Genomic DNA, 22,502 nt, shown 5'->3' with positions numbered 1-22,502 from the left:
AATTTTTTGCAGAATGGCCCATGCTTGGGATTGTGGACACTCAAGGTGCAAGTCATGAAAAGTCGTGAAAAGTATTCCCTATGCAGGCATAATACCATATGGAATGATCAAAAAATGTAACTACAGCATTAGAAGTGCTGCTATGCCCTTTTCATTTAAGTAGAAGTACCAAATGTAGCGCCAAAAAGTATCCGCGAAGTAGCCAGAAAATAACCAAGCCGCCATTGCCCAAATTTTGACACTGCGACTGTCACAACGCAGCCAATCTGGCAACCCTTTTGGTGAGAGGCAGAGCAGAGAGTGAAGTACCTAGTGCTCACCCGAGCCTGTGTAAGTGCCCATGCCTCAGAGAGTTCCGATTCTCAGGCTGTTTTGGTTTTTTTACCGACAATAATACAAGTTGAGGGGTAAAGACAGATTTTACCGTGACTAACCCAAGAACACAAGGCTCTAGGTATACCACAGCTCTGGACACATTGGACAGGCCAACCACATAATATGTTAGTTTCAACTTTATTTGACTATACAGTGTACAGGAGTTAGGTACCGCTGGGAGAGTTGAAGGGAACAGTGAGAAAAAAAAAAAAAAGAACAAGGAGGCACCAAAACTTAATTAATCTACGCCTATACAGAAATCAACAACAAGAAACGGTTGTAATTCCATCCCATTTGTCCTAGCACACTGTAGAAGTAAAAGTGACGTAAATCGTAAAATTTCTTCCCTCTCTGGCTGCTGGTATGTACAAGGCTCACCTATATGCACATGACTCGCTCCTTTGAACAGGAACAGTGCGCCCAAAACTGCACGGCATTTGTTACACAAGCTGCAAGCTAAGAGAGTGCCTATCACGACCAACAGCTACAGTTGCCCTGGAGAGAGGTTTCTGTTTCTCCAAGATCCTGTGAGAAGCATCCTTAGAGCTCCTAGTTGGCCTGCCAAGGTAGCTATGACAGCAGATCTAAACAGACAGGAAAGGCAATTCAACATGCTGCACACAGTTTTACACTAGCATAACAGGACAAATGTATACAGCCTGAAGTTTTAGGGTTGTACCCGATTCTTCCCCGAACTGAACGTTGACTCTTTAGGTTGAACCGATTTTTACCCGGCAAATTCCCCTCACTGGGATGTCTGTAGGTGTAGGATGTCTGTAGGTAGCGGTAAGTGTCTGTGGGATGTCTGTAGGGTGTGTGTAGGAGTAACATACTTGTTTGGCAGCATATGCAGTTACATCACTGTTTGTACCAAGCCAGTACAGTTAGTTTGAGTAACTGAGCCCGATTTCTCCCCGAATTTAGCGTACTGGACGTTTTTCCACCCGAATTCACATGAATTTAGAGCACATGCTTATTTACCAGATTTTAGCCCCCCCCGAATTTAGAAAAAAATATTTCCCGAAAACTTCAGGCCCTACAAACGTACCATGTTTGACCGCATATGGTGCCACATTTTTTACTTCTAACATGAGCCCTTAAAAATGGGGTCTTATTATATGTGGTGCCTAGGCGCTGTCACAGACCTCTTGCACTCAGCATTTCCACTCTGCCCTTCCCCAGCTCTGCAGTGGTCAGTCTACAGTGCTGTGTGTCACGTGACAAAGCAAGTGCCGAGAGAGGATGAAAGGAAAGTGTCTTGCCCTTTCACGTGTGTTAGTGGGTGCATTACTGCTTTGGACACGTGCACTGGCAAAACCAAAAGTAACTTGAAAATACTGCAAGGACGTGCTGCATACACCGTGAAATTCAAGATACAAGCTATGTTCATGGAACTCGGTTAACGCTTCACGACAGCAAATGATAGAAAATGTTCAACGGCACTTTATTCGAATACTTTATGACAGGTACATCGGGATCAGCACGTATTAAGACTGTTATCATTTGCTTAGTAAACTTAAACTTGGTACATAGTGCCTTCGTCGTAGGTGTCACGATTTTGATTTTCTATATACAGTCGCCGTCCGATTTTTCGGACTCAGCGGGGATCGCGCAAGAACCCGAATAATCGAGCAGTCTGAAAAACGAATTTTGCTTCAAAATAAACTTTACTAGGCCCTAGTAGGCTGGAAAAATTTGTCGATGCTTTCCTAACGCGCTTCCAGCTCTGCCTGATAACATCAGCTTCTATTTCTCGAGGCGACATTTCGTCAATGTACACTGTCAGAGGCACCGCCGTCATCAAGTCCGCAAGTCGGCTTCGCCTAACACATGCGTGCTTTAGGTGAAGCTCGCTTTACAGTACTGTCGCGCGGCTCGCGGGCGGAGAGCACGTGCTGAGCAGTTGGTAAAATCGAAGACGCAAAGGCGCCACTACAGACCTCCTTCTACTCAGAGGAATGGAAAATGACCAATCATCACTGCCTATTATTTTGCCTCAATATTTTAGTTGGGTGATTTCTTTTGATACGAATTTCAGACGATACCAATATTTTCCGTCACCCCAAGAAAGGAATTAGCTGGTTTTGTAAGGAGTCCGAAATATCGAGCGACGGAGCTGCATGGCGTTCGAAATTTTTGACGTTCTTATACATCACCTCTATCGGACCCGCGGCCGTTCCGCGAACGAGTCCGAATAATTGAGCATGTCCGAAAAATCGGGGTCCGAAAAAGTCGGTCGGCGACTGTAGCGTAATCCACTCTTGATTTCATTGCCCAGCACTTCTTTCCGTCGTCCCTTTTAATGCACTAGCTAAGATGCTAAGATTTTCATATGCGTTTCATGTCGATAGGCATTGTACCAGCTGTCCTTTATCACGTGTTATGGCTAATTTTAATATAACATCTCTCATGAGTGCGATTTGGACATTTTTGCGAACTTGAGATCTTTTTTCTCTACTATTGCGACTCTAGTATGATTTTCTCTCGACCTCTATATGTTGTCATTGCTCACTTACTGCCATGTCAGGCTCTGTATTTCTGTACTTGAGTACTCCTATGTTCTAGATGTGCCACTACTACCTTTACTAGTTTACATGTTGTTGGTTGTGTTTCAATTTGGGGTGCACCATTACAAAGGCAGCTACTGTTCATGGGCACCATAAAAATACCAATAAATAAATGTTGGAAGCTAAGGCTTCCAATAACATGCCGGCAACACGCAACCTTGGCATGAACCAGTCGAGCATTCGTCGGCATTAGCAACGAACATTGATGTTCTTCTGTGCATCTACACGAAACGCCTTTTTGTGATCCAAAGTCTGGAGTTTATCCACAGATCGAATCTCATCAGACAAGCAATAGCGACATCGAAAACATGTAAGCAGCGCAGTGGCAAGTGGCCATGTTTGGTGTCTCTGCCCAATAAACCATCTAAGAAGTGTTCACGTCTGATCCGCTTCTGCCCAGTTGTAACTATTCTCGCAGGGGGAATGCAAAACTCCTGCATCATGGGTTCGCAGCAGGTTCACTCCTGTGGGACAGTGAAAATATCACCTCGCGTTATACGTGGGTTTGCATTACTTATATGCGGTATTGCTGCTGTAACACAAAGAATGGCAGAGATTTAGACCCTTCACTAACTCCACATGTCTAGTGTCCCTTTTTTCACATGAGAATTCTACTCACCATTCTTGAATGTAGAGTTCCTTCCTTCATGCTTATGCAATGCACTCTATGATTTCAATTTTGCGTGCAAAACTTCTGTCCAGCTCAAATTTGTAGATAGTAATTTCAGCCACCTTACACGTAGGGTTTCTTGTTTTTTTTGTGTGATAATATTTTCTGAGGTATCACAAAGTAAGGGTGAAGGGAGGTGACAACGAGAAGTTTTCCCGTTATTTTATGATGTTGCAAGCCAACGTAAGCTTCTATTACTGTAGTTTGGATCTGCACTCATTTTGTGTGTTTCGGGAGGTGTCAAAAAGCATAATCCCCGAAACTCTTAACCATCCCCACGCGGGAATAGTTAAAACTGCCAATGCTGGGCAGAAGTGAATCTGATGTGAACACTTTCCATATGATTTACTCACCAAAAATGTCACGCATGACCACTCACCACCGCGCTGCTCACATATATTTGACATCGCTATCGCTTGTCTGACGGGGATCGTCAGCATCGAGAAGAACAGCGACGAGAAGAACAGCAAGAGCAGAAGAACAGCAGCGAGAAGAACAGCGACGAAGAATGCAACGGTTATCGCCGATAACCATTGCTGATGCCCACAACAAACGTTAGACTTGTTCACGTCAAACTAGGGACTGCAGACATGTTATTGGAAGCCTCAGCTTCCAACGTAGCTTGCATTTTGAATTTTGCAGTGTGGGCGATATTTTCTAGTCACTTTCGGTCTTACCAATGCACGTGACCAAAGAGACCTGAGACCTGAGCACCGGGAAAGAGCGACACATTTTCCTTTCACCCACTCTCAGTACTTATTCTGTCACGTGATGGACTACTGTAGACGAATCGCTGCGCTACTAGGAAAGGCAGATTGGAAATGCTGATGGCGAGAGGCCTGTTATCGAGATTGCGGAGCCTAGGCACTGTGTATAATGAGAGCCCCCGTATAATACAACCTCATTTTTAAGGACTCCTTTTCAAGGTAAAAAAAACCTTGCATTATATGCGGTTAAATGCGGCATCAATTCAATCCAGCATTTTAGTCTGGAAAATTGCACCTTTGAACTTCGATCTGACCAAAAAAATGCTGTAGTAATCGGTTCATTGCAGGAGTATCAAACTAGACAAAAAAGAACTCCGACTTAACATAACAAAATAACAAAGTTTACTCAAACGTTTCGTCCGTCATGCAACGGACATCATCAGTGCCAAACTAAATGAGAGATTTCAAAACCGGTCGCTATGTAAGGAGATGGGAGTATTGTTCGGGAAGGGGGCCACGGTTTTTGTTACAAAATGAGGGGCCACCGCGTACGTGCCAAGACTCTAGAAGCTTTCTGGGTCCCCATCTTTGTTCTCGAGCCAAGGTCACTGCGTTGTCGAAGTCAAAACAATGTCCCGTGTCCCAACAATGTTCTGTAAGCTCCGTCTTAAACCGTGTGGCGTGCGTCGCATTCTTTATGTCACACTTATGTTCTTTGAAACGAGTGTTCTGTTGCGTCCTTAAATAGCGACCGGTATTGTAATCTCTCATTCAGTTTGGCACTGATGATGTCCGTCGCATGACGGACGAAACGTCTGAATAAACTTTGTTATTTTGTTACGTTAATTCGGAGTCCTCAACTTTTTTGTCTAGTTATGTCGTCTCCTGGCTTTTGGAGTATTTTTGCATCAGGAGTATCAAAGTAGTCGAAATAATAGGCCTCCAAAAATCAGTCTACTGCTGTAAAAAATGCTCCTCTGTTGTTGTCAAGTCCCAATGTTTTTGTGCAAACATGAAAGCACAGTCATGTACTGAATTTTCAAACACCACCATGGTCATGCATCCCATAGAGTTAACGCGTGACAGCGTGCAAAATTTCAGACACCGTACACCCCGTAGCTTGATTTTTCGGACGCGGTTTGTCCCCAACATGTGCTAAGCCTGCGACCGTCGTGAACTGCCACCACCACCACCACGGGGCAGCAAGTTGCTTGAAAGGATACTGTTGTGGTTGGTACAAATGCAGAGTGGCTTGGAACACACATTTTGCAGTCAAGACCCACCTGTGAGTTGAGGCGATTCCTGAGCTTTTGTATTCTTGTTATCCTGCTCGAAGGCAATGAGTGGATTTCCAGAGACCCGGTTTGAGTTGATGTCGTCGACATTGATGAGGTTGTCAACCGTGTGATCGGCTGCCGTGCTGCTATTTGTTGTTGGTTCTGACTTCAGGGGAACCATGGAAGATAGGGAGTCCAAGTCCAACAGGTCGGCAACTTTGCCGGAGCTAGTAAAGGAAGTAATAATAATAAATTAATGAAAAGTATTTGACGAATCAGCATCAAAAGTACATGCACATGTACACTGAGGTCACTTTTATCTGAGTGTTGTTAAAGGTGCATGAACTTTTTTGCTTAGAGTATCATCAACTCCCACACTGTGAGCCAGTCTAGCTGCCCAACTGCAAGACTTAAAGGAGCATGGAAATGATCGGAATAAAATATGTCGGGAGAAGTAGAAATTACGGTTCTGAGCCCTGTGATACATATTCGCACAAAACGTTTGAGCGTAGCGCGCAATCCTGGAGCGCGAGAGAGCTTTGAATCTCGCAGCAGAAATGCCGCCTCACTCGGCTGCCAGCCGCTGACCTCATATGGCCGCATCGTCTTTTTCTTTCTTTTTCGCGATTTCTCCGGTGTCGTGGCGCCGGCAAGCCGACCGTGCAGGAAGCGTTGTTGTTCATCTGACGTTGTGGAAAGGACAGGTGATGAACTGAACACTCTTTAGGCGACACGTCTGCTCTTCTTGACGAAACGTTTTATCGAGTTGGAGCCTAAGCTCCGACAGTTTCGATTTCGCAACACGAATGTACCGGAGGCTGGTAAGTGATGCTGCTAAGTGTGAATGAACATTCGGATTGCAATATAGTGCTTCTTTTTGGTTATAAATGCATAGTCATGAAGACGCGGCGCAGTGACCAGTGTTTTCACTTGAAGAGGTCGTCGACTATCATGACTTCTCCGTGTTGTGGACAACACTATGGACTCTGAAACGCATGGACACTGGCATCTCTGTGGCGAAAGAGCGGACCGATGAATGCATAGCTGTGTAACATTGCGCTCACCATATCTTACTGATACCAGGAGCGCAACGTCTCCACAAGCACAACAACATGGATACCAAAATAAAGTCAGTAGAATTCATATCTGCTAGCGATCTCTGGGAAATCCCAAAACACATGGCAAAATAAGCATTTTCTTTTTTGAATGGTCATACGCAGCATACAACAATGGCACATGGAATAAATCTCCAACTGACAGGAATGTATTTAGTCGTATCATATATATGCTGCACACACAGGCACAATACTGTTCACTAATTAACGACACCTCAGCACAATCGGAACAGAAACCACAATCGTGTACGATCTACCTCAACCTGGGCCGTCACGGCAACACAGAGGCCTATCCACACCTTTTACATACTGCCCGCAGTCTTGTTTTATGCAAAACGTACGAGACAAATCATATAAGAACGCAAGTGAATGTCAAACGCAAATAAATAGCAACAGCTTCTCAGTCGGTAAGTTGCCACGATTCCGGAGCTAGCAGACGATTCTGGCAGGGAGCGGACGCTTCCAGCAGCCAATGAAGTGGTCAGCCGCCTGACGTCACCACACGCCAGGCTCGGCTTGGGGGAGACTGTCGCTGCGGAGCGCATTCTTGCAAACTAATTTTCTCAGGAAATTCGCGCTTTTCGAAGGAAATATTTCGCGTGACAGTTTGTGAAGGTAGTATGTTCATATCAAGTGGTGAAAAAATATATGTTCCAAATGATTTCCATGCTCCTTTAACACTATGTACAATCCAGGCCACAGACTGATGAATACTGAGGCATTTACACAAGCATGCTGCGCTGTACATCTACTATTTGGAACAGAAAGAGCCCACTGGCAAAAGCAGGGACTGAAACCGGAACAAACTGAAAACCACTTGAAACCGAAATTTGTGTTTGGAACCGTAACCGGTACAAAACCAGAGGTCCCCCGATAAGCTACACTGCTTCAAACAGTCGACCATCGGGTTGTGAGACGGATACTTTACCAACGGCTACTCCACCAACAGAGATTAAGTGACATATCATGCTATCGATAAGCTAGACACATTCTGTATGTTACCAGGCCTTTGTCAGCATGATCGAGCTTGCTTAATTTTTGATGATGAAAGGCCTGGTGTAAGATGTTGTGGAATTTTCCCAACCAATCTTCCAGTGACACGCCGAATAAGAAGCACAGGTCAGGTCTCCCCTCAGTACATAAAAAATTAACATAAAAATATGATACCATATTTTTAGCAAAAATTTTTGACAATATTCATGTTGAAGTGCTGTGTACCCTGCACAATCGTCCCACTTCGCAGAGCAGAAACAATGGGGCAAAGCCCTCAATTTATGATAGTATGGTATCACGGAGATGGAGCCATAAAAGCGTTTACGGTGGCCTTTGTAACCTGTTACATTCTGCGAGCTAGGGTTCGCTTGAAGAAGAACCGCCACCAAATGGATTGAGTTTTAGTGCATATAGTACGCTATCGCCTTTGCGTACGTAGGGGATAGCGTTACGGTTCCGCTCAATGCGCGAAGCTCTACGTTTTCCTCGTGCGCAGTACCACCCACGCTATCACTTACGTACGCAAAGACAATAGTGTACAATGCACTAAAACTTGTGGTTAACGGTACGGATCGGTACTGTTCAGCCTCCATCTGCCAACCTGGTACCTGAGCTTCAAGTCTGACACGCACCATTGTGTTTCAATGGGCAGCGTTGCATCCGTCAGCGAACAGACACAAGCCATATAGTAAGTTCCCAAAGTTCAATTTTTGGATGGAGCGTCGCAAGAAATGCTGAAAAACCTAGCCGCAGCGCACTCTTATCTTCTTTTACTTCACTTCACGAGTTGGCTGTATGCCGTTCCAGTGCAGACATGACTTGGAAACCCGCTCGTCTGTCACACAGAGACGCTGGCGGATGGACGTATTGAAACACAGTGGACCGAGCTTTTGGGCGAACTTTTCTGTTGCTATGTGCGGTGCCACACGGGCGACGTGGGTGCCTGGTTTCTGGACGCAGCGGTCGAATTATACAATGTGGGCTGCTTTCATCATCGAAATAAGTTTTTTTTATGAACAGAAATACACGCGCATTTGACGGGACCTTTGAATTCCATCAAATTACGCGAAAAAACGAATTATCGGAAGTCATACTAACGGAAGTCTACTGTATAATCAATGCAGAAGACAATTTTTTTTCTACCAACGAATGAGAGACCACTTTAATGCTCCTTTAAGACATTGAAAATGATGATGGCTATGACACTAAATGACGAGCAATCGACAAAGTTGGCGATCTTAAAAGGTGTGGAGCCTCAAATGGTATCGACGCTTCTGCTGGAAAAAGCTTTCGGCAAATGAACGTGTAGCAACTAAGATTGAACGTTGTCTCAACAGCAGAAAAAAAAAAAAACTATTCTGCTCTCTGCTTTTTTTAAGATCTGCTGCAGATAAAAGAAAAACACCTTGTATATTAATAAAGTTTTTGGGTTTAACCTGATTCTCTCTCGAATTTGCACCTTCGACTGAAAGTTGCCTCTTTAGAGTGAAACCAGATTTTTACCCAGCATATGGCCCTCACTCAGATGTCTGTAGGAATGCATGTTAACATGTTTGTGAGCAAATGTAGTTACATTTGTACCAAACCAGTACAGTTAGTTTGAGTAACTGAGTCTGATTTCTCCCCAAATTTAGCAGAGTGCAAGTTTTTCCATACGAATTCGCATGAATTTAGAGCACACGTTTATTTACCCGATTTTTACCCCCCCCCCCGAATTTAGAAATAAATATTTCCCAAAGACTTCAGGCTCTATATACGTATTAGCAAACACCATTTCCTACACTGATCACTGCACCAATAATCCCAAGCAGCACAACGTCTTGGCCCAATATCAGACCAATATTGGGCCAGTATTGCCAATATCGGTCCAATATTGGGCTAAGATGTTGTGCTGCTTGGGATGCTCCCCTTCCCCCGACACTCACCTGACTCCATTAACAACAGAATCTTGCAAACCACCATGATGGCCGTAGCCATTCGTGTGACACACCTCATCCGACCCAAAAGCTGGCGAAGTGGGCTTACTCAGGGGAGACTCCTCCATGGGCACAACTTCTTCAATGGAAGGGTAAACTTCACTACTGTTCTCTCGCACCCCCTGCGAGGGCTTCACAACATCTTTCTGCGCCTCACTGGCGACGACACCTACACTCCTGTCCACCACAGCCACAATTTGTTCACTAGCGTTCAACCTGTCCAAGTCGTTCTCCCGAGCCGACTCCTGCGGCACACCTCGCTCCGTTGTCGGTGCCAGCACCTCCACTTGTTCAATAACTTTAACAGAATCTACCACATCTTCAACCTGTTCCTGTGCCGTAACAGGCGCAGATTCTTCAACAGTCCCTTTAGGCACCGACGTATCGTCTACAAAATTTAGAGATGCATTTTCGTCTGGTTGCGACAAAGATCCCGTGTCTGTCGCATTCTCTGAAGTCATTTTTGAAGGAGCTCCAGAAGAGGCTTCACTTTCGTTGCTTCCTAGCAGCGTAGTGCCTTCATCAGCGGCGCCATTAGTGGCAGAGCCGTTGGACTCTTGAGAGGCAAGTGCGTCAGATTCTGGCGATGAGGATTTCTGAGCCTGAGTGGGTGAATCCCTAGCTCCGCCTCTCCGGCGAGTTCGACTCATAATTTCTTCGACTCGCTGTAAAAAAAAAAAAATTAACGAGAATCAGAAGTGTAGTACGTTCAACGACAGGCACAGCAGAACATGCAGGACAGGGCTCAAAGCACGAGTGACCTTTTACTAAGCCCTTTAACGTGAGCACAAACACATGTCCGTGGACGCGGTCACTTTTGAATGTCTTTTCTGTTGCCAGTCAAGTGAATGGCAGCACATACTTTTCATGGCGCAACGATAAACCACAAAGATGTGTGACATTGCACTGGCTTGGAAAAACAGTGACCAGAACACGTGGAGGGAACATATCAGGACAACTTCTGGCAACGTTACGCGTCACCATTCCGAGTGTCGGCTTCACCTAACCCTGTGCGCTTTAGGACACTGTCGCGCGACTCGCGCGTGGAAAGCATGTGCAGGGCTTTTCGAATCACCTCACGAATTTGGGCAGCATTGACGAAAAAGCAGACACACAAAGCGTTACGACCGACGTCTTTCATTGACAGTCATGGAAAATGAACAGTCACTGCCTATTCTCGTCTCAATTTTTATTTTTGTTTTTATTCATTTGATACAAATTTCGGAGTATACTAATTTTTCTGGCTACCACGTGAGATTCGGCACAGGAGTTCTACTATTTCTAAGCTCGTAGCATCAAAAGGGGCCGTAAACAGGTACAGAAGGTGCACATTTCTTTGTGTTATATTATTGAAACTTATGCAGTGAAAACTCCTTGTAATTACTAACGCTCAAAAACAAAAGGCGCTTTCATACGGATGAGATATTCACTGCACTCTTTCGCATTTTAGCTCCGCCCCGCGCTCTAACTTTAAGTCGTTTTGACGTAGCGCTTTCCTCACCAATTACGATCGAGTGTTCAGCGTATGATTTTATTTCAAATGCGGAATTGGACTAGATGAACGTGAATCCTCTTCTATTCAAAATCTAAACAGTTACAGCCTCAAACTGAAAAGAAATGCGTTTAATTTAGGTATCATGCGCGCACTACGTTTTCTGGGCAGTAGCACGCAGCACACCACGAGCGCGAATGAATATCCGGGACTACAGTTCCGGAATCTTAGGTAGGTGCGCGATGGAACATCTTCGTCATCTTCGAATGGTTCCGACAACTGGGTTGCCGTACTTTGGTTTGAGCCACGCGGCATCGCGTCACCAGCTCGCGTGGTACAGTGGATAGCGTGCTGGCCATGTCACGTCGTGACTGGGAGGAACCCGGGTTCAAATCGCGTCATGTGATAGCAGCCCAATTGTTGACGTTTGCGCCAGCCGGAGATGTTGAAGATGTCATGACGTTGAATTTCGGAACCACGGAGCTCAAAACGTCGTTTCACACAAACAAACTGAGCGCTCCGACTCACAGCTGATAACGAAGTATGTTTATCGGCTGGTAATTTGAAACGTCATGTGCGCAGCTCGGCCCCCCGATTGGACGGCAAAATGCTACGTAGCCATGTGACGTGTGCGTGGTGGAGAGAGGCTCGCTGGTTACTCATCTTTAAAAGCAGTTATATGGGGTCAATGAGCTGGCAAGAGCCGAACGAAATGTATATTTGGGTATTATGATATGCGTTCTTTCATGGGGTATCATTATTTCAGAAATGTTTGGTGGCCTGTTTACGATCCCTTTAAGTATTTTAGTACGACACTGCGAGTACATGCTGGCAGTTCCGCAACGAGAAAACCTGCTCAATCCGAAACATTTTTAGGGAGAAACCGGGTTAAACCCGGAAATTTAGAAATTAGCTCCGATTGTAAATATCGGGTATAATCAGGTATTATCTGAAAAAGTCAGCCCCTAGACATAAGCAATTCCGCACCACGGCTCCGCGAAAGAGTAGTGCACTTGGGTGCAAGCATGAATTACCCAGTCCTATCTTCTCCTCTGAGATAACAAGTACTTGATAGGCACGTGCAAATATTCGTTTTGTAAGCAAATAGTTATACAATCGAAATGAATACGAAGCAAATAATTGTGCAGCCGAACCGAACACATACAGCACATTTTTTGGGATAAAAGCATACATACAGCAGGCACGCAATATGCCCACATGAATCAGAACTGGCTCGTAGCTCTCACTTTGTTTTGTGCCATTTTCGGCTTTAGGTGTGCAGCTCTCGAACCAGTATTCAACTCGAATAATTCGATTCACATTAAAACGATTCGATTACGAAAGCCTCGGAAAAACAACAGGGTTGGAAAAGGTCACCTTTTTCCTTTCAGCTCTCTCAGCCTCCTCCCTCTTGAGCCTCTCCTCCAGCTCCTTGCGCTGCTTCTCAGCCTCTTCCTTTGCCCGGCGTTCTTGTTCCTCCCTTTCTGCTTTCTGAGATGGTTCATGCAAAACAAACCGATTCTTCCAACATGAATACTCCAACTCCAACATGAATACTCCAACATATACATATACTACAACATATACTTAGGGCCTGACTTTTTCGGGTTTTATTTTTGGCCAAATTCGGGGGGTAAATATCGGGTGATATTTTTCATTTGAAAATTCGGGTGTATTCGGGTTAAATCCCGTTACGGCATATTCTGTCGTCAGGAATTCGGGTGTATACGGGTGATTTTTTTTTTAAATAAAAATTTGTCTTAACATGGAACTAATGTTTAGCAATGTTATCAAACTTTATTTTAATGCACGCTTATGAGTGTGCCACGCGGCCCGGATGTTTTCGGGTAGATTCGGGTTAAACCCGAATTTTACAGATTTCGTTCGGGGGGTAAATATCGGGCGGATACGGGTTTAACCCTAAAAAGTCAGGCCCTAAACATATACTTAGAGCCTGAAGTTTTCGGGAAATATTTTTTTAGAAATTCGGGGGGTAAAAATCGGGTAAATAAACATGTGCACTAAATTCATGCAAATTCGGGTGGAAAAACTTCCAGTACGCTAAATTCGGGGAGAAATCGGGCTCAGCTACTCAAACTAACTTTAGTGGTTTGGTACAAACGGTGATGTAATCGCATTTGCTGCCAAACAATTAAGTTAGTGCCTTCCTACAGATGTCCCAGTGAGGGCAGTTTGCCGGGTAAAAATCGGGTTTCACCATAAAGAGGCAACCTTCAGTTCGGGGTGCAAATTCGGGGAAGAATCGGGTAAAACCCCAATACTTCAGGCTCTAAATATACTCCAACATATACTGCAACATGAATGTAGTCTCCATTCTTTTTCTGGAAATGGCCGTGGCAAAAGGAATGAGTGCTCCTCTATGTTCCAACCTCTATCTTCCTTAATTGAAAAGTAAACTAGCAAACATCAGGATGCCAGCATCCCAGGGGCTCTATTCCGACACGTGTCGATGGCGCAAACGTGTAGTTCGGGAGTGAGTGCAAGTGGTGTGATGCAACCTAATGCTAGCCACGAGAATTTGCTATTCCCTACGCTCCAAATACGTCGCCCCTAATCACTGGTGTCGCTCGCGGGAACGACAGCCTCGACCCTGTCTTTAGGCGGAGCGAGCACTGTTGAGATGGCTGCAAGTTACTTTGTCTGGCTCCTATCAACACCACCACGGTCGGCGCCGATATTTAGATGTTGATGCTTGAATCAAACGAGACGTCTTTTGTGGAACTGGTTCACCGCAGAGGCTACACTTCACTACCAGCCTTGCACAGATTATCAGCACTACAGAGGTCTGCCCAACTCTCCTGACAGTACCCTCCGCTTGAATTAAATATGGTAACTAATTCTGCCAACTTTTTTTGCCTGTCTAAGTGCATGTAGGACTGCAACAAAATACCCGCGAATAAATTGCAGTGCTCTATCATGAACTGCAACATCATCTCATATTGGTCGTGCAAGAAACGAAAGACTAGATTCCATCATCAACGCGTCGTCGTAGTCTGCTTTCAAAACAAGCGAAGTCTTGTTCCCGGTGGTCGTAATCGCTCCCTGCCGTGCTTGATAGCGGCTTGGAATAGGGCCCCAGGAGGCTGCTAGTGCAGATGCAAGGTGGCCCACTTCATCTAGAAACTATCGACATTTATTCTAACTGGGAAAGAAAAGGAAAGATGTTTCTTATTTTACAAAAATTCAGTCCACAGTTAGCACGATGCTTTGTTTGGACTAATTACACGGAAGTGACTAGACTTGGGGTCAAATGAAACTTTCCATACAGCAATTACCGTATTTTCACGCGTATAAGCCGCAGGACGCGTTTTTAGGAACGTTTTGAAAATTTTCCGGCAGATAAGCCGCACTCGCAGATAAGCCGCGGGCAATACGAAACGACTCCTATGTGCGGCAAAGGAGACCATAGAGTAATGCAATAAACCCTGTGGTCCATACTCCGGGATCGGCATAGTGTACAACAAAGGAGGTCAGTTCTAGAGTTCTACCAAGATCGGATTGTGCCCTTGTTGGGCGCTTTTCATGTATTGATGGGTCAGTGGTCTTCCAGAAGGCATGAATCACTGTCACCACTTTCGTTTAAGCTGCATGGGGGCAATCTACTCAAATATGGACCCATCCCTGTTAGGCACTGTTCGTGCATCAGCAGAGCAGTGCTATTCCAGAGACACTGTCGACCCTTTCGTTAAAATCAGTGTATAGGGAAAATACCTGAAAAAAAAAAAAAAAGTCATCAGATAAGCCGCACAGCGCCCATGAGAAAAAAAATCGCGCATAAGCCACGGCTAATACGCGTGAAATTACGGTACATGAATAGCTGATCTCCCAAAATGAGCCCAGCCACTTTTTGCCAAAATTGATATGGGTAGTTAAAAGGGTGGCTCCAGAGGTCCTCCTAGCGATTCACAATGTCACAGTGCCCCAAAAAGCTAGTCCGGAATTAAGGCACAAAAAGCAACGTTTGTTGGGAAATGAGTTAAGCCCCCTTCCACAGACGATGTCTACGAAACTAACTTTGGATAACGTTATCTTAAACTAAACACTGTCTGGCCTGTGTTGGTCCTGCAGCAAGGGCAATTTCGTAAAAGAGGCTTCACCTCATGCACGGAAGCATCAGGTGAAGCCCAGTTTCGGGTTGTGTCGTTCATATTCGTGGAATATTCGAAATATCGAATATTGAATATTCGATTCGCGAGTCGAATAGTTCGAGCATTTGATATTCGATTCGATTCGAGAATTCGAATATTCACAACATAACCTATAGTTCGTTATCCTGGGGCTCATCTGAATCTTCCTTGCCACCTAGCTTACATTCCTGTCCTCCGTAAACAGAAACATACAGATGTCAAACTTACCTGCTGGGCCTCCAGCTCCCTGCGCTGCTGTTCTTCAGCCTCTCTCTTTGCCTGTTCCTCAATGGCTCGTTGCAGTTTCTCTTCTTCCTGCTTGCGGAATGCCTCGGCTAGTCGTATCTGCTCTTCCTCAAACCTGCGCTGCTCCTCTTCTTCCATGCGGAGCCGTTCTTCCTCTTGGCGCCTGCGAGGAAAGCCATGAAGCTACCACACGCAGTCAGTAAAGTTGGGAGGCACATGACCAAACACACAAATATTATGGGCCACCTGAGTTCTTCCTGTCGTTGTCGCTCCAACTCGGCCTCCCTTTCGGCTTGTTCCCGAGCCAGACGTCTCTTCTCTGCTAAGAGGGCCCTGGCTTCCTCCTCAGATATCACCCTCGGTGCCTTTGTAGACGGAGTTCCTTCTTCAGGTGCAGGTTCGGTACTACGCTCCTTGACGGGGGTGCCTTCCTTTACTGGGACGCACTCTGCTGCAGTGGCAGGCTCCTTGGCCGGCGTGCTGTCCCTGCTCTCGGCATGCTCTTTCACGGGAGAACCTTCCCTAACAGGTGAATCTTCCTTCACTTGGCTTGGCGTGGCTTGAATGCTTTCCTTAGTCTCGCTCTCTTCTTTAACAGCAGTTGGCTCTTCAGGTTGTGGCACATTTGCAGATTTTGCTGGTGAATCGTGCGGTTTCTGTTGACATTCACTTTGTCCCGGCAGCGTTGTCTCGGACACTGATTGCTTGGGCTGGTTCTACGAGGAAACAATGCCAACGTAATGTGAAACAGCTAAAAAAAGTGACCCCAGTCCAACTGCAAAATTAAAGCAATCTCTAGTATGTACATTGGACAGGATTCAAAAATCCGTGTTTCCATTGGGACATTGTAAGATGTAAAATTTTCGTGTCTAATCAAACGTGTGTTCATCTACGTTTCATGCAGACTGTATTTAGTGGCACAATGAACACACAATGAAATTCGAACATTTCAATATTTGCACACCTCTACAAAAAAAACTTTACTTGTACTGTTACAGTAGCCTACCGTTGTTTTCAGGGCAAATATACTTAGAGCCGGAAGTTTTAGGGTTTTACCCGATTCTTCCCCGAATTTGCACCCCGAATTGAAGGTTCACCCTTTAGGGTGAAACCCGATTTTTACCCGGCAAATTCCCCTCACTGGGATGTCTGTAGGAATGCATTAACTTTTTTTTTGCAGAAAAATGCAGTTACATGGCAGTTTGTACCAAACCACTACAGTTAGTTTGAGTAAGTGAGCCAGATTTCTCCCCGAATTTAGCATATCGGGAGTTTTTTCACCCGAATTTGCACGAATTTAGTGCACACGTTCAACTACCCGATTTTTACCCCCGGAATGTAGAAAAAAATATTTCCCGAAAACTTTTGGCTCTAAATATACTACAGTTGAACCTCTCAATAATGAACGTCAATTTAACAAAATCCTCTGTTCAACAAAGAATTTCCGTCGCTCGTACACGTCCCCATAGACGCCAATGTATTGTGCTCCATTTAACGAAAGACATTCGTTTGGTCGCCTCCATTTAATGAAGTCTCTGGGCGACGACAGCCTTCTGCACGTGTCTTTCCCCTTCATCACGCAGAAGAGGAGGAGGAGAAACCTTCCCCTCTCCGTTATACTCACGCGAGTTTTCGGTGGTTACTGCGGTTGTCACGTGCTGTAGGCACGCCGTAAAAGGAGCGTGGGGAGCGTGTAGACATGTGCACCGCCACCGCTGGTAATTTCCGGTAGCCGCCACCGTTTCAAAACTGGCGCGAGGGCCGCGAGAGGCCGACGGCCCCTTCGCATCTGTTTTCTGACACGAAAACGCGCACTGCTGGCCTCTCGCGATGTCTAATTTGCTTTTGTTGATGCCGATGGCAGTAGGTTGCAGTTTTGTGCCGTTTTTCTACTTGTTTTTGTTCACGCCGCTGACGCCGACGATGGCAAAGTGGGCATGACACAGCCGCGGGCCAAAGTTCCATCGGCGCAAACGTCTACGTGATATGTACCCGTTTCTCATTCTTTGCGGTATTCAACGGCGGTGTACTCCCGTTCTTTCCGGAATTGTGCATCATGTGTGTCATGAGTGCAAGTGAAGCAACCAAGAAACGAAACGTCGTTACGCGAGCGCGCAGGAGAACCAGGAGAAAGCAGTAAGGGCCATCCGGAGTTATGAAAGTTACAGACGCTCCAAGCGATACTGTGCATAAATTACGTATTACCTAGTGTTATGTGATGAATAAAGCTCGATATTTTGTGCCCTCCATAGCTTGATACCTGTTGTATGACAAATTATGTTTTGCAGTACGCGCGGCGCAGGTAGCGGCGGCGTTCCATTTCCACTTGGCATGTTCCGTTTAACTAATTTCTCTATTTCACAAAACAAAGAGCCAGCATTTACAATTTCATCATATAGAGGTTCAACTGTATACAGTCAAACTCCTTTACAACGAAACTCGGGACAGCAAAAAAAATTTGCAGTAAAGGTATTGTCGCTAAAAAGGATGTCTATTATTGGACCTATAGGGCTCCAGCGGGACCGCAAAAAAATTTGCTGTAGTGGTATTTTCGTTAAAAAGGTGTTCGCTGTAAAGGAGTTTGACTGTACTGTAAAGCCATCTGAAAACAAAGACCATGCTTGCAACAGATCACACGATTCACTTTTGGGCTCTTCAAACTCGTATGGTCATTACATGAAAGTCCAAAATGTGACTTTCACGTAGCATGAGAAGAACTCAGGTAATGCCTGATAGTACAGTAGAATCTCGATGATACGAATCTGACGGGGTCGCGGAAAAAATTCGTATCATCCGAAATTCGTATCAAACGAATTAAACCAAAATAAAAATTGAGGCAAAAAAAATTGACAGTGACTGTTCATTTTCCGTTACTGTCAATGAAAGAGGTCGGTTGTAACGCTTTTGTGTCTCCGTTTTTGGCGAATGCTGCCCAAACACGCGAGATGATTCAAAAGACGTAGCACGTGCTTTTCACACGCGAGTCGCGTGACAGTGGTCTAAAGCGAGCTTCTCCTAAAGCAAGCAGGTGTTAGGTGAAGCCGACTTTCGGAATGGTGACGCGTAATGTTGCCACAAGTTGTCCTGATATGTTCCCTCCATGTGTTGTGGGGTTCTGGTCGCTGTTTTCCGCCAGAGCGATGTCACACACTTCGCGGTTTATTGTTGCAAGGGGGGTAAAAAGGTCAAAACAGAGATAAGGTGATAAGGTTCCGAGCCGTTCAATCACTGATCCCATCTCCACCACCACCACCACCAAAAGGAAAGTCATTGCTTGCATGGTGCTACATGATGTAAGGGAGTTTGTGATGAGGATCGCCCTCCCCTTTTCGACAGACGCTGCAGCATGACTCGCGCGCTCTCGCGTCACAGGGGAACGACCTCTGTCGCATCTTCGGCTCATTCGTATCATCCGTCAAGGCAAGATAACGAGTTCGTATCATCCGAACTCTAATACATGGGAAGAATAGGCATTCTGGCCGGAAAATAATTTGTATCATCCCAAAATTCGTATCATCCGTGATCGTATCATCGAGATTCTAATGTAATAGGCTTGCACCTGTTCCTTCAGTCTGAAAGCCAATTCCAAACCTCTTGTGTGCATGTTTCCAATAGTGAGAAGCAGTTTAAGGTGTATATCAACAAAAAATTATACAGTCAAACTCCTTTATAGCGAACACCTTTTTAACGAAAATACCACTACAGCAAATTTTTTTTTGCGGTCCCACTGGAGCCTATAGGTCCAATAATGGACATCCTTTTTAACGAAAATTCCTTTACTGCGAATTTTTTTTTGCTGTCCCCTGAGCTTCGTTGTAAAGGAGTTTGACTGTATTAAGCTTAGTATAGGCGTATGCAGCATACATTTTTTGCTTGCCCAGCCACAGTCTGTACGGCTGCTGCATCTTGTTCCTCTCCTCCAGGAGACGAAAGTGCAGAGGCCTTGGATGCAAGATTTGGCTGACTCCGAGATGGCTTCGGCGTAGTTCTCTGTTCCCTGCGAGACGGAGACGATGCCGGTGGCTGGGGCTTCTGAGGCTTGCGAAGGTGAGCCGGTTTAGGGGGTACTTCTGGTGGTACACAGGTGACACTGCGAGCGCGACTAGCTTTCTCGGGACTGCTTGAACCTGCAGAAAAAAAAAATTTTGAAACACTGGTTAAACTAGAAAGATATGCCCCCTTCATTTTGTGGTTGACTGCATACTACTGACAAGCGCATTTTTGTTACGCTATTAAAGAGAAACCAAAGGCAGCCATATTGTTTATAATACAGTCGCCGACCGATTTTTCGGACCTCGTTTTTTCGGACATGCTCGATTACTCGGACTCATTCGCGGAACTGCCGCGGGTCCCATAGAGTTGATGTATAGGAATGTCCAAAATTTCGGACGCCGTGCAGCCCCGTCGCTCGATATTTCGAACTCTGTTTGCCCGACCAGCGAATTTCTCTCTTGGGGTGACGGAAAATATTGGTATCGTCCGAAATTCGTATCAAAAGAAATCAACTAAACTACACTAACAACACCAACTAAACTATACTAAAATATTGAGGCAACAAAATAGGCAGTGATGATCGTTCATTTTCCATTCCTCTGAGTAGAAGAGGTCGGTCGTAACGCTTTTGCGTCATCGTTTTTGGCCAACGGCCCGCGAGTCGCGCAACAGCGCTGTAAAGCGAGCTTCACCTAAAGCACGCATGCGTTAGTTGAAGCCGACTTGCGGACTTGATGACGGCGGTGGCTCTGACAGTGTACACTGACGAAATGTCGCTTCGGCAAATAGAAGCTAATGTTATCAGGCAGAGCTGGAAGCGCGTTAGGAAAGCATCGAAAAATTTTTCCAGCCTACTAGGGCTTAGTAAAGGTTATTTTGAAGCGAAATTCGTTTTTTCGGACTGCTCGATTATTCTGACTTTCGCGCGATCCCCGCCGAGTCCGAAAAATCGGACGGCGACTGTATATATATTATTAATAGTTTTTCATCATAATTTATTGAAGATGACAGGGGTTTAGTGTGCAGCGATTAATGGCCAGATGCTGCTTATGAAAATTTTCCATACCCTGTACACTGTATACAAGACATTCCTTTAAAATTTTCTAAAGGTTTCTTGTACAGATTGGCCTTAATGAGGGTGTCCACCAAACTGTAGCCTCCAAATTCCCTGACTTGTCCAAGTTTTCACTATTTCAAGCCAATTCACTGACAAAAACAAAACTTGGTGTCTGCTCCTACGTTTTGATACAGATCACTCATAAAACAATTCATATAGTAGTGAATACAGTCAAAGTCCTTTACAACGAACTCCAAGGGGCCGCGAAAAATATTCGTTGTAAAGGTGACTTCGTTAAAAAAGATCGTACAGCGATATCGCAGTTCAAACTGACTGTAATAGCCGCGATGCAATAGTACCAGGGGAGACTTGGGGAGAAACCTATCACGGACGTGTGAAAACGTCTGCCGCTCCAGCATTGCGGTGCATAATGCTGCAAGTCTGAGGCCTCACTAGGATATCCAGAATTGTCAGAGCTTTGCAACACCTACACAGAATTAAACCTTTTCTTCTGTGTTGACACTGACAATCTGACTCTCGCTGCTTCTTGACTTCTCTTGACACAGACGATCGCGTACACACTATCCTTTTTCCAGAGTTACGTGAATTACACATACTCCAGTTGAGAACGACGAGGGCAGGTTGACAAAATGATGCTGCAGAGAATGTAGAATTTGTTTGAAAAATGCTACAATAAATTGCATTCTTCGGGTCACTCATTCTTTGCAATTTTTCTCTTCTGTCTTGTCGTCATTAATACCTTCTATTGCACACATTTTTCCTGCGACTTGAAAAAATATTTAACATTATTTTTCAATTCAGAGCGTCAAAGTGGGACAGAAAAATAAATATGAAGCCCCAAGTCCTGCCAGTTATGGAGGTATGAGACGGTGCCAAATTTGGCACTTCGTGCAACTAGGGGTCCATATATTGCACGAACATACTCCCTGCGCAACTCTATGCCTATTCATGAGACACGTCTATGACTAAGTGTTTGACTACCTGCTAAGTGCTACGACTACCTGTGTCTTCACCATATCCGCATTGCAAGTTGGCGCCCTCGCTCAATTGTGGCCAACTTCAACTTCTTTCACTTAGGAAGTTCCTCGAAATTGACACAGATGGCACAGGGATATTGCGCACCATTCGTTGATGACCACGCTATCTATCTAAATCGTCAGACTCGACATCCCGCGCGTTTCAAGCGAGTTGTGGCACGTTTTGGGGTTGGTCCCAAATTTGGGACCATGTGGAATGGAAGGTATATTTCGTGACACTTTATAAAGTCCTGAGAAAACGACTATCGTGAAATCTGCGAAAATGACAACTTTTCTAGTATGCCAAAATCCCTACTAGCATGCGCATTTCGTCCGCATCTTTTACAATGCCGTTACGAGACCCATCTCTTACCAGACTTATCAGCTCCGAATGTGGTTCGTGAAGAACTGAGGCTTCGATCCGGAATGGTACCTGCAATGCTGAGCGGCCTGGGCTTGCGCTGCGGAGGCCTGGGCCTCAGGCTCACCGTCGATGCCTGGCTGGACTGCACAGACTGTTCTGAAGCCATCGACATGGAAGAGCGCGGGCGTGAAGGTGACTGGTGTTCCCTCTGGCCTGTATGGGCAAACAAATTTGTATTTTTTTTCCTTTTTGTTACACCAAGTGGCTGTTTGCGACTGGTAGGTATTTTTCCTCACTGGAAATGAAAGTCATGCAATGCAGTGCCAAAAATCTCTGCAGCATTCCAAGACCTGATTGCTAGGATTATGATGATGAATGCGATTCCAAACAAAAAACAATTAAAAATATAACCGCTTAAAACCAATAAAAACCCGCAGTGCAAGGAATACAAGTATAAGCCGAATGAAATAAGATGAGTCATATAA

General features: G+C 45.2%; 1 protein-coding gene across 12 annotated transcripts in view; it reads right to left on the bottom strand.

The window, feature by feature from the left end:
* Positions 1-494: 494 nt before the first annotated feature.
* LOC135400305 (ensconsin-like) overlaps positions 495-22,502 on the bottom strand; it is a 77,302-nt gene continuing 55,294 nt past the window's right edge. For all 12 annotated transcript variants that reach the window (XM_064632129.1, XM_064632135.1, XM_064632132.1 and 9 more), the window contains 8 exons: positions 22,027-22,230; positions 19,431-19,693; positions 15,813-16,282; positions 15,549-15,729; positions 12,550-12,663; positions 9,630-10,345; positions 5,603-5,823; positions 495-959 (listed from right to left, as the gene is read on the bottom strand). In XM_064632129.1, coding sequence (XP_064488199.1) covers positions 946-959; positions 5,603-5,823; positions 9,630-10,345; positions 12,550-12,663; positions 15,549-15,729; positions 15,813-16,282; positions 19,431-19,693; positions 22,027-22,230 — 2,183 coding nt within the window. In that variant the 3' untranslated portion in view covers positions 495-945. The remainder of the gene's footprint in view (positions 960-5,602; positions 5,824-9,629; positions 10,346-12,549; positions 12,664-15,548; positions 15,730-15,812; positions 16,283-19,430; positions 19,694-22,026; positions 22,231-22,502) is intronic.

The sequence above is a fragment of the Ornithodoros turicata genome, chromosome 7 (genome assembly GCF_037126465.1).
Source record: "Ornithodoros turicata isolate Travis chromosome 7, ASM3712646v1, whole genome shotgun sequence".
NCBI classification, from domain to species: domain Eukaryota; kingdom Metazoa; phylum Arthropoda; class Arachnida; order Ixodida; family Argasidae; genus Ornithodoros; species Ornithodoros turicata.
This window is presented reverse-complemented; position numbering and strand designations above follow the sequence as displayed.